The sequence below is a fragment of the Hippocampus guttulatus genome, chromosome 16, assembly GCF_054856545.1.
Source record: "Hippocampus guttulatus isolate MCC_2025c chromosome 16, RoL_Hgut_1.0, whole genome shotgun sequence".
NCBI classification, from domain to species: Eukaryota; Metazoa; Chordata; class Actinopteri; order Syngnathiformes; family Syngnathidae; genus Hippocampus; species Hippocampus guttulatus.
The window spans coordinates 10,487,371-10,502,784 of NC_141276.1; the positions used below are offsets into that span (position 1 = coordinate 10,487,371).

Here is a 15,414-nt window from a genome sequence, read left to right on the forward strand (position 1 = left end):
AGGCAGTGGTGGTTGATTACAGTGCATTGCAAACGAGTCGCAGGTCTTCCTTAAATTTCTAAATTGTGTGTTCTCCACGTGTGCCCTGACATTGCCTGGTGACTAGTTTGTCCGTGTGTGTTAAGGATTAACGAGATGGATGGAATGCACTGAAAAGCAATGACACATGAATTGGAACACTTGGATAAACAACATAATACAAGTTTAATGGTAATAATCTTGTCATCCTGCCATTGTTGTAAACTTAATTAGCGTTTTGTAGTTACAGAAAATCTAGAAGCATGTAAAATGCTGGAAATTTGCAAAATATGATTTATGGACCAAATCGGCTACGTTTTCAAAGCAAATAATGACTCTTTAAAGTGTTTTAATCATGTGAGTTTGTCAGAGTTTAACTGAAAAAGCCAGGCGGAATCCACTTGACATACATCACCGCCAGAAAAATTCCAACAGTGAAAAAGTAAAAAATGAAGAAGAGAATGTCGATTATTTCTGCAATCCGTCGAAAGCGTTTAGGCCGAGGTAAATCGCGGCTGCTTGCCGCTTGCCGCTGAGCTTCGTGAATCTCCTGCAGAAAAAGTCTCAGTTGCTCGCATTCTGACGGAGGTCCGACTTGAATGGGCAAACCTTCCGCTTTCTCCTCGAGGGAATCTGAAAGGACACGGGGGCTGTTGACCTCCACCAAGGAGCTAACGTTTGCATCGCCGTTTTAGCGCAAGCCACAATGCTATGTGGCTCTGAGTGAGATTCATACTTCAAAGCACAACTCGTCACATAGCATACCACTGCCATGCAGCTAATGAGTCGAGATTGTCAGAGTCACACTCGTGCTATGTGGCTGCAAAGTCCAACGTGGCAGATTCATACTAGTGCTATGCAGCTGCCAAGTCCAAGTTGTGAGAGTCATACCATACTATAGGATGCCAAAGTTCACCATGACACTTTAATAGTAGTGCTATGTGGCTACAAATTCCAACTTGTCATGTTCATTATAGTGCTATGTGGTTGCTAATCACATTCATACTACAGTAGTACTTTGCAGCTCCTAGTCAAGAGTCATACTATCCATCCTTCCAACTTTCCATCCATCCATCATCTAATCCGGTTATCCTCACAAGAGTAGCGGGTGTGCTGGAGCCTATCCCAACTGTCTTCGGGGAGTAGGCGGGGTACATCCTGAACTGGTTGCCAGCCAAACACAGGGCACACATAGACAAACAAACAACTGCGCTCACATTCACACCGAGGGACAATTTAATTGTTCCAATAACCTGCCATGAATGTTTTTGGAATATGGGAGGAAACCGGAGTACCCGGAGAAAAGCCACATAGGCACGGGGAGAATATGCTAACTACACCTCTGCATTATAAGCCCGACGTGCTAACCAGTTGACCACCGTGCCACCCAGAGTCATACTAGCGCTAGTTCATTTTTTTTTTCCTTCATTCAAACAGCCACCAGCCACTGACCTTTCGTGTCCCCTTTGTCTGAGGGAACTTCACTGTCAGACGATGTTGCCCGCTTCTTGGCAAACCTGTCATCCAGGTCGATGATGAAGCTGACCAGCATGGCCTCCAGGACACTGAGGCCCACCAGGGCGAACACGCCCGCACAGAAATTGGCTAAAAGGTGGGAGAGGCGGCATCAGCGAGAGCGTGATGCGACGGGACGGGACGGACAGACGGGACCGCTCGCTCACCAATGATGGGCAGGTTGTCCTCGGTGGAGGGCAGCATGTCCTTGAGGATGAGCAGCAGGACGGAGATGGAGAGCAGCACGGTGACCTTGAAGCTCAACTTTTCGCCGCGGCCCTCGTCAATGAAGAAGGACGTCAGGTCCAGCACCAGCAGGTAGAAGAGCGGAACGATGAAGATGATCACGTACAGCATCGGCTTGCGTTCGATCCGCACCTAGGAACGGGAACGTAACTTAAATGGAATTGTATCTTGAACCAATCATATTTCAAATTCCTTTCTTAGGGCGAGCTTGCTGGCCAACGATGTCATCGTTTTTATGCCCTCTGATTGATAAATCTTAATGTATTTTATGAAAATATTTTCTGTTTTTGTTGTTGCATGAAAATTGATTGTAAAATGGCTCCAGGTGATGTATGTGGTACATTTGCATACCACTGTTCTGGGATTTGTCAAGTAGTGATGGTTTCTATAATTGCCAAATGCGGAATCCAGACTTGGATTAAGTCAGCCACGTCCCAAAAACTCAAACCTCACCTGGTAAATCAGTTCGCAAATTTTTGGTTTTCCCTTGCCGGTCACGTTTGAGATGATTTCCAAGTGCTTCAGGCTCCATTCCCCACGAGTTACCATGGACTGCTCTGAGACGTTCGTAATAAATTCATCACCACTCAGTGTCCCGAGTCGTATGCCTTTATCTGATTCGAGATTAGGACAAGACAAATTGAAGAAGCTTCCTTCCTGACTTCCGTCGTCGTCTTTGCCTGGCGTCCACTCTTACCGTCAGTGTTCATGGCGCTGAAGGTGATGGCGCAGTTCTGACGGTCAAAGGGGAAATTGTAAAATTGTGAGGGTGCACGTGGTTGTCAGCCGCTGACGGGCGGTCATCTGCAGCATTCCGTTGGCGTACACCGTCACGTAGTAACTGCTCTGGATGCTCCCGCCGTCGGAGGCACTGTGAGCACAACGCAATATTCAGTTAGTTGCCTCATTAACTCATTCAGTACCAGCCAAGTCTGAAAAGACGTTTAAAAACGTCTTTGGGAGTGAATGAGTTAAAGATAGGGGAGCAAAAATCTAAGCTGTCAAATAATACAATTTTGGTAGCAATCAGCCAAATTGTCTTGGAGTAGTTTGCCTTTGAAGGAAGAATCTGCCATTCACGGTATGTTTAAAAAAAAAGAGAGAGAGACTTCCTGTGTCTTTAGTATGCGACTTTTTGTGGGTCTCCTCATGACTGTCAAGGCTACCATATTTCATGTTGTTGAGGGAAACTGTATTTTGGGTCTGAATTATTAAAAACAACTTGGGGGTGTGGGAGTGGTGCTATTATCGTTAAAATGGCCGCTTCAAACCAAAATGGCAGACTTCTGTCTTTTCAGACAACGCATCTTGAACATTTTTGTGCGGTAATCTAATTGTAACATGTACTTGTTACATATTTTGATGCATTTTTATGCTTTAGAAAACATTTATGTCAGGCTTGGAACGGATTGGGGCGTTTACCGGTACATGGAAAACGCGTCTTTACTTAAAAAAAATTTGAGTTAAGAAATGTCTTCCAGAACCAATTAATTTCATAAGCCACTATATTTCTTTTAAAATATTTTTGTTGTTGCATGAATATCAATTGCAATCGGCTCCAGATGATGTACTTGGTACATTTGCGTACAACTATCCTGGGATATGTCAAGTATTGATGGTTTCTACTCACGACTGACATGTCGACCAACTTTCATGTGACAGAGTAGCTTTGGGGACTGAATTTTCCAGCAGCATTCTGAGTTTCCACCATTCTGAGTTTTTACTGACAGATGTCACTGAATTGTGTACCAAAAAATGGTGCCTGTTGAGTGTGTGTAATCACGCGGTCAAATTAAACACAATAACGATGCTGTTTTGTGCATCCATTAGTTGTTCAAACACACGCATGATGGGCAGTGTAAACATTTACACGAGAGTTCGAATCTGATTACACAACGTGTTCTGTAAACCCAGGAAAATGACTATTGAATTAGCTGATAATAGCACCAAATGACATAATAGTCATGTCTTGTGTTAAAGTGAACACTTAGGGAACAAAAAAGGCTCATTGCAGCAGCCACGTGAGTGCCACCTGCTCTTACGTCATCAACAGTAAGAAAAAAAATAGTTAGCCAACTCACTCCTCTTGGATGTTTATGTCGGGCGTCCACAGCATGGACCTGGGAATGGAGAAGTGGGTGATGTTGCAGAAATCAGACGGCTTCCACTTGAGGAAATCATTTTCCCAGACCTATAAAACAGACCAGGAAATATAAAATACCCAGCACACATATCAATCGTTAATATGATTTGCTGCACTGGAGCGGCTTCTCACCGTTTGGATCCACACGTGACTCATAAAGGTTTGAAGCTTCTCATCCTACACATTGAGAACACAGAAAAAAGAAAAAAAAAAGAACAATATTTACACAGATGAATTGTGACAGAGATATTGTGTCGTAATTTTACTTCTTTACACACAGTCTTTAAAATAAAAGAAGCATGTCTTTCCATGATCAATACAGTAAAATGGGTATTATATTTCGCTAGATTGTTGAGTCTAGATTGTAGATAATTATAAATGACATTTGTAATCATAACAAAATACTGGATGGAAAAATATGCAGATACTAGATTAAAAAAATACACAGGTATGATAAAATTATTGGACAAAAAAAAATACAACCCCCCCAATCCAGTTTCTGTATGAACTCCAAAAAATATATACTTAAAAAACTACATTTAAAACAAAAAGACAAATATTTTGACAGAAATGACAAAATGTATCCAAAAGTTAAATAAGATAAAATATACAAATGTACCAGGAAAACAAATACAAATTAAAAAGAATAAATAACAATTACATATTTGCTAAATTAAAAAAATAATAGACATTTGTTTTAAATGGTTTAATATATTCATAGCACTGTTGTAGTGTTAACCTGACAACTTGGACATGACTCACATTGACAGCCGCATAGCACTAGTATAAATCTGACAACTTGTACTATTTAACCACATAGCAGTAGTAGGAATCTGGAAAGTTGCGGCCAGATAACATTAGCAGCAGCATGACAAGTATGAATTTGACTGGCAGTCACACCGCTAGTAATAATGTCACAGTTTGGACTTTCCAGCCATACGGCACTAGTATGAAAATACTGGACCTAGCAGTACTTTGCAGCCGCATGGCACTAGTACAAATGTGTCAAGTCGATTTCTAACCGTGTTTCTAAACTTGCTTTGGCTTGTTGGTCTATGTGTGCCCTGCGACTGGCTGGCAACCAGTTCAGGGTGTACCCCACCCACGGCCCGAAGACAGCTGGGATAGGATCCAGCACGCTGTGAACCCTTGTGAGGATTAGCGGATTAGAAAATGAATGAATGGATGAAATTGACTACAATAGTTGGCAGCTTGTTTCATCAGAAAGAAATTGCACAATTGTGTAATATGATGAAAAAATACTAAACTATTAGATGAAGTCAGAAAAACACGAGGGAAAAGAAACACATATATTAGACATACAAATATTAATATGTTGAATCAAATAAATGCAAACAAGGTTTCACAAGTGCACCTTTGAAACCTGTTTTGGGTTTTTTTCTTGTGACTTACCACCTGCAAGATGCCAAAGAGCACCAGGTCAATCTGCACATTTGTAACCTGCCTCCAGTCCTTGACAGGCCTGACATTGGCCAGGAAGTCATTGTTGGAGCTCAACTCCAAGTAGCTGAGCAGACGCGAGTAGGAGCAGTTGGACGCCCAACTGCATGAGACTACAAACACAAATTTAAAAAAATTAAAATAATAATAATAATAAAAATCATCCAAATACCTAGAAACCTTTGAAAGAAAACCAACTGCATCAACTTACCGGCCAGGCTAACAAGAACGACGGTTCTCCAGGTGGACATGGTTGTCTGCCTCAGCTGCTAAAACGACGGCTTTATAAAAAAAGTATGAGGTGGGAGGCTTGCGTCAACATCACAACAATGAGACAGTGAACGCATCGCGGCGCTCCTTTCGTCTATTCATGTATACAATGTGAACAATGGAGTCAACAGCTGCGGCAAAACGTTGGCACACAAGCAAATTGGAATGTCACGGATAGGCCGAAATGAGTTCAATTCAGGGATGCCTTCGTTTTAGTCCAGTTCTTGTGTATTTAACTTTCAGGCACAAAGCGGTCGGATTTTGTATTTTACGTTTCACATTTTTAGTGATGCTACAGTAATTTTTATTGAATTGCATGCAATGCAGTTTAAATGATTTACCATTTCTCTAGTTCATTTTCTATTTTTTCAATGCAGTGTTTATTGTTCAAACATAGTAACAGATTGTTGTTTTGTTTTTTTTGTTTGTTTTTTGGGGGTTGGGGGTTTACTTGGTGTAAAAGGCTTGAGACGCACTGGCTGATCTCATCCAAATGTTTATTAGTTGATTTCCTGTCAAGAACAAAATATGAATCAAAAAAACATTTCTCTAATTCGAATGTTAATGTAATGTATTCATTGTTGGTGCAGGTATGTGCACTTCACTTATTAAATAATTGTGTTTTACTGTAAATAAAAATAGAAGTACATATGAGTTAAAGTACCACCAGATTTTTTTTTAATTTATCCACAAAAAAAGTAATTTGACTTAGTAACACAACATTTGATGTGCATACTGTATATTGTTCTAGATTGGCCAGACATATAAAAAAGGCTCAAGGATCACCCAAAACACTCAAGAGGTGATGGAATAGACAAACACAATGTCATCATGTTTAAGTTTTACTTTGTTATATGCTTGATTGACCTCAAACGCGTGTGTTTAAACAGCTTGTACACAATGGAGCACAGAGAATCAGGGGTCAATATGAGGTGAATGGAGCCAAGGCGCTCGTTAACTGATAATACAGCAAGAAAGATTCAACTCCTAGCGGACAGGATACGCTCCAGCATGGTAAGATGTCCTTGAGCAAAGTTACAGACGTCCCAGTTTATGAAAAGGCTACTCATTAAAATGTCAAAAGTATCTGTTGATTATGGATGTTGGTGCTTGTACCAGGAAGTGTCTTGGCCTCCAGGTGTCCACTGAGGGGCGTATCAGGGGGACGCCCAAGGGGCACGGTATGTAAATGAAGAGGGGAGTGTTTTTCGAATGTCACTTGTAATTTGCATAAACGAGTGAGTGCAGCTTCAAAGAATCGTACCACCTGCCAGCAGTGAAAGACAATCTCTTCCTCAGTCCAGTCTGTTTGTTCAACTTGTCCGAGCCTAATCTCTGACAAGAAGTCGACTAATTTCCTTTGAAGCAGCCATTTTATGATCGATGCACGTCGCAGAAAGTTCCAAAATTTCAGCCCCTAAAGACAGTTTGTCTTAGCATGATGAAATTTGAGAAAGAAGTTAATCATGATTCACCCCACAAAAACGTCAGGAAGCCGCCATGTCAAAAAAGACACAAAATGGGCAGTTTACAGTGTCAGTACAATTTTAATTCAGCCCCTAAAAGCAGTTTGACTCAAGTAGACATGCCAACAAAAACACAGTAACTCCATTTTGGTTCAAAGCAGCCATTTTTATCGGGGGCGGGGGCGGGGGGGGGGGGGGCATTTCCTTTAAAAATGAATGTGAAAGGGAGTGTTATGGGTACACATCAGTGGGCAGCTGAAAGTCTTTGAAGGTGTAAAAGGAGATGTCACCGGCGTCCACCACGGCAAAGACTATCTGGACGTCACCACTCTGGAAGCTAAGCTGCTTGATGGCTGCCAAGTCCGGAACAGGCCCGGTGAAGCTGGAACCAAGTACCAGTCCCGGTCACATACAGGTGTGATGACGGACATTACACTAAATGCTGGAGTATTAAAATTTCCATTTTCCAAACGATTTTCCTGTAATACTAATACATTTCATTTGTCTTGTAATAATTATGATTAATATCTTGTATATTTTGCTCAGATTACATATACCTGTATAGATACAAACCTACGTCTGTATTGTTAGTCTACTTTACTTTAATTAAATATTCTGTTATTTTCTAATTCTTTTTCCTCGTGTTTTTATATTTTTCATCTGATGCATTTGCGTGATATATATTTTTTTATACTTTTTGTAATTTCTTTCCAAATTATTTTCTCTTTTTTTTTAACCCTTTTTGTCCCATTATTTCTTCTACATTAAGCACACATTTCTCATTTTTCCTCATATTTTTCTACATTTTGTTATCATCGTGTGGCTCATTTTTTATGGATATGGATTTATTGGGACACAAACGTGGTAAAAATTTGGACAAAAGTATGAGAAGAGCCACATAAATTAAAAGTGTAGAAAATGTGTACCTCTGTTTGGGTTTGGGCAAAATGCAGACGTTTATCTCAGTACTTTAGTGCATGTGCCGCATGATGGTGATGAAAGCGGTGATTGATGTGTGTTGATGCCAAAAGACATGAAAGTCAACTCACCTGCAAACGCACATGTGGGCAAAAGGTTTACCCGGGTCACTCTTCTTGAAGGTCGCCACCGTGTCAGGTTGGTAAACAGTGAAACAAATCCCCCACTCCTCTGAGGCCTTCAACCTAAAAGAGTGTGGAGCAGGTGGACTCTTTACATCCGCCTAATGAACCATTTTGTTTACACAGGAAAATGGCCACGGGACGTTTAGTGAAACCGGGATACCTGGATGCTCCCTCGAGCACATGTGTGGACTTGATGACACTGATTTTGTCTAGCAGTTCACCTGGAAGTAAGAACAACGGGGGGGGGGGGGGGGGGGGGGGGGGAGTGATCCCAAGTAACTTGCTGTCTAAACAGACAGAATAAAAATAAATAAACACAATGAGTTTTAGGTACATTATCATGCGCTAGATTGGCCGCAACATAAAACCAGCAGATGGAATGTGTACTTCAATTAAGACCCAACTAGCTTGTGGCCTATAAGGGCAGCTGGAGAAAACGAAAAAAAAATCAATATATTGTTTGTTTGTCTTTCCCTGTTGGAGTGGTTATTATGTCTTTCTTCTACTGGACTGACCCACCCAAAACTAGCAGGCTTCACGCTTAATTCAGACCCACTTTGATTGCTGCCTAAATGGCCAACTGAAAAGAAACTAGTGTGTCATGTGACTGATGTTGCGAAATGCATTTTAGAACACCGGAGTGGACATGAACGTAGGCCAGGTCAAGTTGCTTACCTGTGGAGATGGGCTGGGTGTGGTCGTGTAAAGGAGTGACTTCCCTCTGCCACAAGTGTTCCGGTCGTCCACTGCGTCTCCTTTGCCGGCTCGCCAGAAGCTGATGATACTCGGCCCAGTTTCGGCACTGTCGCACCTTCGTATCGACATTGGGGTTTAAGCCAAGGATAGGGTTTGAAAATAGGGTTTCAAGCCCACCGCACACCTTTTCGTCTCTGTTGACATCCCACTTCCTTCTGTGTTCCCTTCTCTCCCTCTCTCTGTCCTTTGCACTCATCTTGACCTCACGCTGGTTGATTCTCCTCATCCACGGTTTGACATCACACTCACCCACCGTCAGACCACCGGGCAGCAGAGAGGGGTCTGGAGAGGCCAAGCAACTGGAGTGCCCGCGCAGCGAGGCTACGTCGGGGAACACGATGACCCCGTCCCAGCACAAGGAGCGCCGACAGGCATGTTCGTGGGACTGGTGGCTGGCAACAGGGTGTGTTATCCACCAGGGTCGGCCCCCGTTTGAATCTGCAGAGGGGCTTTGAGCTCCCAAGGTATATTGTGAGGACGTCGGTCGAGATTCGGGAAGTGTTGGATCTTCTGCTTGCCTTCTCTTCACATCGGGCACTTTGTGTGCTTCACTGTGGCTGCATATGATAAAGCAAAACATAATTCAGACTGAATGTCAGCTAAAGGCAGAAGAGGGCCTGTTCAGTTCATTCACACCAAATAGTTTGCTGCCTATATGGGTGCCTGTTTAAAAAAAAAAAAAAAATCTCAACCAAAGACAACGATTTGTTTTGGTAATTTTTGACACCTGCAAGTTGGGACAACGCTGTCGCTGCGCTTCCTCTTCAGCGTCCTTGCGCCACGTGACTGCGGCAAGTTAAGTTGCCTCGCGTAGGACGACGGCTGCGAGCTAAGCCCAAGAGAAAAACACGCTGATGTGATGACTTCTATGACCTCACCGCTCAGCCGTTGCGTCCCCGTTACCTGGCATCGAATCTGTGCACCACGTAGCCGAGCCTCTTCAGATGCCCAAACACCTTTTGTGAGGGAACAGGGCGAATTAATTAGAAGTGTTCATTTTTGTACATTTTTCTCAGCATTGTGTAAAAAATACTAATACAGAAACCCTGATTTTGTTGCTTATCTTATATCCAAGACTCAAAAAACACCAACGCTCCATCATTCTATTTGTTCTATTGAAAACAATTCCTTATGCTTTTTTGGGGGCGGGGCAATAAGAACTCAATAACTGGAATTCAAATAATAAAACCAGCAATCCAAAAAATTCCAAGGAAAATATGTCAGTTTTCAGCAACCTTAGTGTTTACGTTTTGATTTGAACATTTGAGGAGGATCAGAATGTTATTAAGAGCACTTTTGCTTGCACCTGATACTGCTGCAGGCTCATACTACTTGAAGACAGAAAGCATTCAAAGCCGTCCTGGATGGAGAGTGGAAGGTCTTGGTAGAACACTTGCACGTTGCCCTGGTACAAAACGGCAAAGTAAATTCAACCGCGAGTGGTGAAAAAGGGGTGCATGCGACTTTAGTTGCCACTCACACACTCCATCAGGTAGAGCGCCTCTTCGGGGAGGAGGTACTGCTTGCCGTTGGCGGAGAATCCCATCGTTTGCCAGAACTTCCCCTGCAAAACACAAGTCAAAGATTAAAAGGCCCTTTCACGCTGCCTGTAAATGCAGATATTTTGGAGCTGTCCTCTACAAATGGTACTTAAAAAAAAGAATGAGAAGGGGTGGAGGACATGAAGCTCAGACACTCACCGCTGGAGACTGAAGCTCCACAATCTGGTCATCTGGAATCCACACGGCCTTCACCAGGTTACCGCTGCAAAGGAAAAACAAAAACGTCATAAGCAAGCCGCACATGCACGACGGTATCATCATGATCGCGTGTCCACTCACAGCCTCTCCACTCGTTCCTCCGATACCAGACTCCAGTGTTCGCTCAGGCTTTGTTCCAGACGGAAACGTTGCTCCTCAGAGTCATCTGGGTAGAAGTCTTTCTGACCGCGGACCGGGATCTTGTGGCTCCGGGTACGAGCCGAGAACAGCTCAGAAGGGCTGAAATGTGAGAATGGAAACATTTCAATGAAATAACATGCAGTATTTAAAGTTGCGCTGTCTTGATATAGATTTGAAAATTGTCTTAAATTTTTGTTACACAAAAATATTATTTTCATTCAGTGAAATAGCCTTCACGTCTTTTTTAGAAATTTAGTTTTTTGCCCTTCTCGCGTTTACTTGAGTCCAGCAAGTTTTTGTTGGCAATAACTAAAATCTACTTCCTACTTATATCCACAGATATAATGCAATAAAATAACTTTTCATGCATGAGATGTTGTAAAAAAATGTGACCTTAATAAGTTAATAATGTTCAACAATTTAAGAAAAGCTCAGCTGGTCCATATGCAAGAGTAAAATCTGTCACACTCTTCACATGTGTAGTTAAGTAGTTGTACAGGTGAGGAGGCAACACAATTCAGATATTTGTGGTTCTGAAGTACATATCTCAGGTAAAAAGTTTCACTCCTTTCTTGTCAAAACCATCTGAGAATGTATCCGCTCATCTGTCTTCAGTGGAATGTAACTCTTGTTGCTTTATTGGGAAGTTGTAGCTGGACGGGGTGAGAAAATAAGGCCATGTCATCCACCCTGACTTGTAAACTAGCTCCTCAATTCGCAGCATTTAAGATTGCTTTGATACGATTTATACAAACCCAATCCTTTTGGGTCTGGACGTGTAAAACAAATGACTGCAGAATACAATGATTTGCACACCATGTTTAACCTATCTTGAATGCACTACGAATACAAGGTATTTAATATTCAAATTTATAAACTTTATTGTATTGAGCAAATAATCATAATTTAGAATTTTATGGGTCCAACACATTCCATTGTATTCTATTTTTATTTTGTTTAACATATGGTCCCAATTTCACTGCAGTTGGGTTTGTAAAAATCATAATCACGCAGATTGAATATGAAGATACAGCACCTGTTTTTAAATTTTATCAAAACACTTCATGCTCACGTTCTCTAAGTGGAGGAACGTTTCGGTGGAATTAAAACAAAATGTTTCTACGAGTGACGATCCCGTGATGACATACACAAAGAACTTGAACCGTTAATAAATTATTCTTAATATATACAGTATACAGTATAAGTTCACTCTGGTTGTGTTGTACATTATTCATCGTTCTGTGTGTACGACAGGTTTTGCCAGCATCAATGAAACTACAAGCCACGTGTGAAATGCAGAATTAAGGAAATACAGAAACAGCCCAAATTAATTCATATAAAACGAGCGACAACTCTATATAATTGCCACTTAATTCACTTAAATGTGCGAACGAAACGAAAATGGACCTTAATACTTCGCTGTAAAACTTTCGGTCAGCATCGTCCTTGTTTTGGTCCGCCATCTTGGTCGGGTCGAGCGTTCACGCACTTCCTTCAACTCAGGGTCCTAGTGCCACTCTCTTCGACGAATCTCGGAAACAATGACACACACAGCCCAAAGAATGACATGGACCAAAACAGTGTTCAAGCGAGAAAGATGTGCAATGTTTGTAAAAATCGGTTTTATTCATATTAAACGTGTCAACAATTACGACAGTTTCGCTGTAAAACCTAAAGATGCCATCGTCAATGTTTTGGTGCGCTGTTTTATGAAGAATCGAGTGTCCTTGTGGGTCCTAGTGCCCGTCTTTTGAGTCGAATCGCTTAACCCGCAAAAGGGCATCGTGATTGACCGCTGTCAATTGTCAGCTTTGAATTAAACCTGACGTGTCGACTGTGCATAACATCAAAGTGCTGCCTCATTGTGAGTCATTGCTTTCTTCATGCCCTTATCAATTCAAGAGGGCAACACACGGGTTTTGAAAGTTTATTGGGAAAAACGGTGTGCTATTCAAATCTCAGCTACTTTGGTCTTTGTTCAAAGTTTTTGTTGCTCATCAGCACAAGAGAATGTGACTTTCCGTTAAAAAGTATTTACTTAATCACAACCTCCAAGGCACGGACGGGGTTCGAACCCGCGATCTTCGGTTTACGAGACCGACGCCTTACCACTTGGCCACCGCGCCTGGTAGTGCTGTAAGGGTCAGTTCTAGTCTTTTTAATGAGTAACATGTTTCGAATTGGAACGCTGGAACGCAACTGCCGTTCAAAAACGGAGTTTGTGACTTCAGTGCGAACACAACGTTCATATTTCTGGTGTTGTGTTCATCCTGCCGGGATAAAAACCCATAAATAATCCAAAGTAGGACTCAAACAACAGACAGTAAAGAGTACAAATCGGAAAATGACTTGTATAGTCTCACCGGGTGATATTTGGAGCTATTTAATTGCCTTTAAATGACAGGCTCTGAAAGCTTCGATCGTAGTTTGCACGTCAGCTTGCTCGCGCGCTAGCTTGTCGCCATTGGAGGAGGAGGACCGATGTCATATGACATAGCCGGAAATGGAATGACGTGAGGTGGGAGTGGCTCTGGACGCGGAACCGAAGTGATGTCCGCCCGGAGAAAAGTATCTTCTTCTCCCGACCACCTGTGATGTCTTGAACGCTGCCCGACGCTCATCCCGTCGGCCGGTGGGGAGGCTGCGTTACATTCTCGGAAAAATCAGGACTCGTGGAGGCGGATGCGGTGAGTAATAGTTGTTTTTTGTTCGTTTGTTTTGATCCGTGGTCGCTTGTTGGTGGCTAACCGGTTAGCTTTTCGATATGTTGGAAGGCGGAGCGAAGATTTCATCAACTTCTCGCTCAACAAAATCACAGGACATTACATCGTATAATAATAATCCTGAGCGTACATATAATGCAACCACGAAGGGCCTCTTTCACACAGTTTCTGCGAAATTACCGCACTTTCCCCACAGAACCCAGGAAAGCAGAGTACGTTGATCGTTTCTAGTTAGGACCGTGGCCACGAAACAAATCAAACTTGTATCTTAAGGCACTCTGATGTTGCATTTTCTTTGTTACTGTCGTTGGGGTTGAAATTGTCCCCTTTGGGAACTTGTCCCCTTTGGGAACTTGTCATTTGCAGAGGCGTTGCGTAACCGCCGAGCCTGTCCGCGATGCCACTGGTGTTGGACGCCGTGTGGGCGCTGTGGAGCATCACGGCGGGGATCTACGACTACCTCCACACCAGCGCCATGGAGGAGAGGATCCACACGTTGGAGAACGTGCTCTCCATACACCAGTTTGTCATCGCGGGGCTGTCGGCAGGCCTCATCCTGCTTATGACATACATCCTGTGGAGGAAACACTGATGAGGATGAACGGGATGACATGCACGCGCCACCACCATCAAAAGGCAATGGAATGGAGCAAAGTTGTTTCTGTGTATGTTAAATGTTGATTTTCACTTCTGTAACTGACTACTTGTTGGCCCAGGCTCCAAAGCCAATACCGAGATAAGAAGTGCACTGATTGTTTTTCTGGCTCTTTTTATGTCTCTGCACATCCTCCAGGCATGATAAGAAAGCAATGTTGCGTTATTTTGAAGATTTTATCATGGTTTAGAAATGCAGCTTGGCTCGCATTTGATCAACAAGTTAGTCAAGCTGCAACCTATTTTCTATTTTTGTTTTTCTTTTTTTTGCTTTGTTTAACTTTGATTTTTCTGTGGAGTGCAATAATGCATTATGTTCTGACAAACTGCTAACATGGATGGACACTTTAAAAGGGAATACTGTATGTACAAATAATAAAAGCTCATCAGTGATGAATTAGGTTTTCTTTTTTTAATGTAAAAAGCCATGGTTGAGAGACCATATTTAAGCCTTAAACTATCCCACATGCTCTCCAGCCCGCCCTGACAGCACTAGGTAGCTCCTTCAGCCAGAGACTGTTACACCCGCGCTGCAAGAAGGAGAGATACAGACGCTCGTTCCTACCAACTGCTGTCAGGCTGCTGAATAAAAAATAGCAACAATAATATTTAATAATTGAATGATGTGGAAGACAACTGTAAATAGCACTGCGATTTATCCATTTTGTATTTATATTGCACTTAATTGGACGGTGTTTGTTTTTTCTTCTTTCTGCCTACATTCTTGCTGCTGGAGGCTGTAAATTTCCCCAGTGTGGGACTAATAAAGGATATCTTATCTTATGGTATACTGTAAATGTTTAAACCTAATGAAACACATTGCAAAAGTTTAACACAATTCGGAGGCATATAATGTATGCAAAATTGCATCAAAATTAAAGCTCTTGAGGGAAAGTAGACGAAAAAAATACAACAGCTTGATAGTTTAAGCTTTAAAGTATTCATGCACACTTACTATAATCACATTAAAACGTATTCAAAATGTATTCAAATATATAACTGAACACAAGAAAACTCCGTAAAAAATAGGATTAACATACAATGCGGTCAGGAAACTGATATTCGTTGAAGGCCGCTTTCATATTTGTGAAAAGGCAAACGCCCTCACCAATCAAACCGTCGCGTTTCACAAATAAGCGCTGTGATTGGCTCAAGCAC

General features: G+C 42.1%; 1 protein-coding gene, 1 long non-coding RNA gene, 1 other non-coding gene and 1 pseudogene across 5 annotated transcripts; 1 reads left to right on the top strand and 3 right to left on the bottom strand.

The window, feature by feature from the left end:
* Positions 1–185: 185 nt before the first annotated feature.
* Positions 186–5,712, bottom strand: LOC147193057 (5-hydroxytryptamine receptor 3A-like; annotated as a pseudogene). Its single transcript, XR_015103232.1, has 9 exons — positions 5,595–5,712; positions 5,336–5,496; positions 4,055–4,099; positions 3,861–3,970; positions 2,477–2,650; positions 2,233–2,393; positions 1,701–1,911; positions 1,471–1,623; positions 186–651 (listed from the first exon to the last, which is right to left on the bottom strand). The product of XR_015103232.1 is annotated as a 5-hydroxytryptamine receptor 3A-like (transcript).
* A 1,465-nt stretch (positions 5,713–7,177) lies between these two features.
* tsen54 (TSEN54 tRNA splicing endonuclease subunit) lies at positions 7,178–12,740 on the bottom strand. Of its 2 annotated transcripts, none has more exons than XM_086133930.1 (12): positions 12,287–12,740; positions 10,820–10,978; positions 10,679–10,742; positions 10,459–10,542; positions 10,285–10,383; positions 9,882–9,934; positions 9,706–9,807; positions 9,103–9,535; positions 8,898–9,033; positions 8,383–8,443; positions 8,169–8,282; positions 7,178–7,501 (listed from the first exon to the last, which is right to left on the bottom strand). In XM_086133930.1, exons 1-12 carry the CDS (start codon positions 12,340–12,342, stop codon positions 7,351–7,353), a joined length of 1,512 nt encoding a protein of 503 aa, XP_085990056.1. In that variant the 5' UTR covers positions 12,343–12,740; the 3' UTR covers positions 7,178–7,350. The 2 variants fall into 2 exon arrangements, with proteins under 2 accessions (XP_085990056.1, XP_085990057.1); XM_086133931.1 differs by having other exon boundaries at positions 12,295–12,345.
* A 193-nt stretch (positions 12,741–12,933) lies between these two features.
* Positions 12,934–13,005, bottom strand: trnat-cgu (transfer RNA threonine (anticodon CGU)). Its single transcript has one exon. It is a non-coding gene; the product is annotated as a tRNA-Thr (tRNA).
* Positions 13,006–13,394: 389 nt separating this feature from the next.
* On the top strand, positions 13,395–14,653 carry LOC147193060 (uncharacterized). The gene is made up of 2 exons (XR_015103219.1): positions 13,395–13,566; positions 13,969–14,653. It is a non-coding gene; the product is annotated as an uncharacterized LOC147193060 (long non-coding RNA).
* Positions 14,654–15,414: the final 761 nt, after the last annotated feature.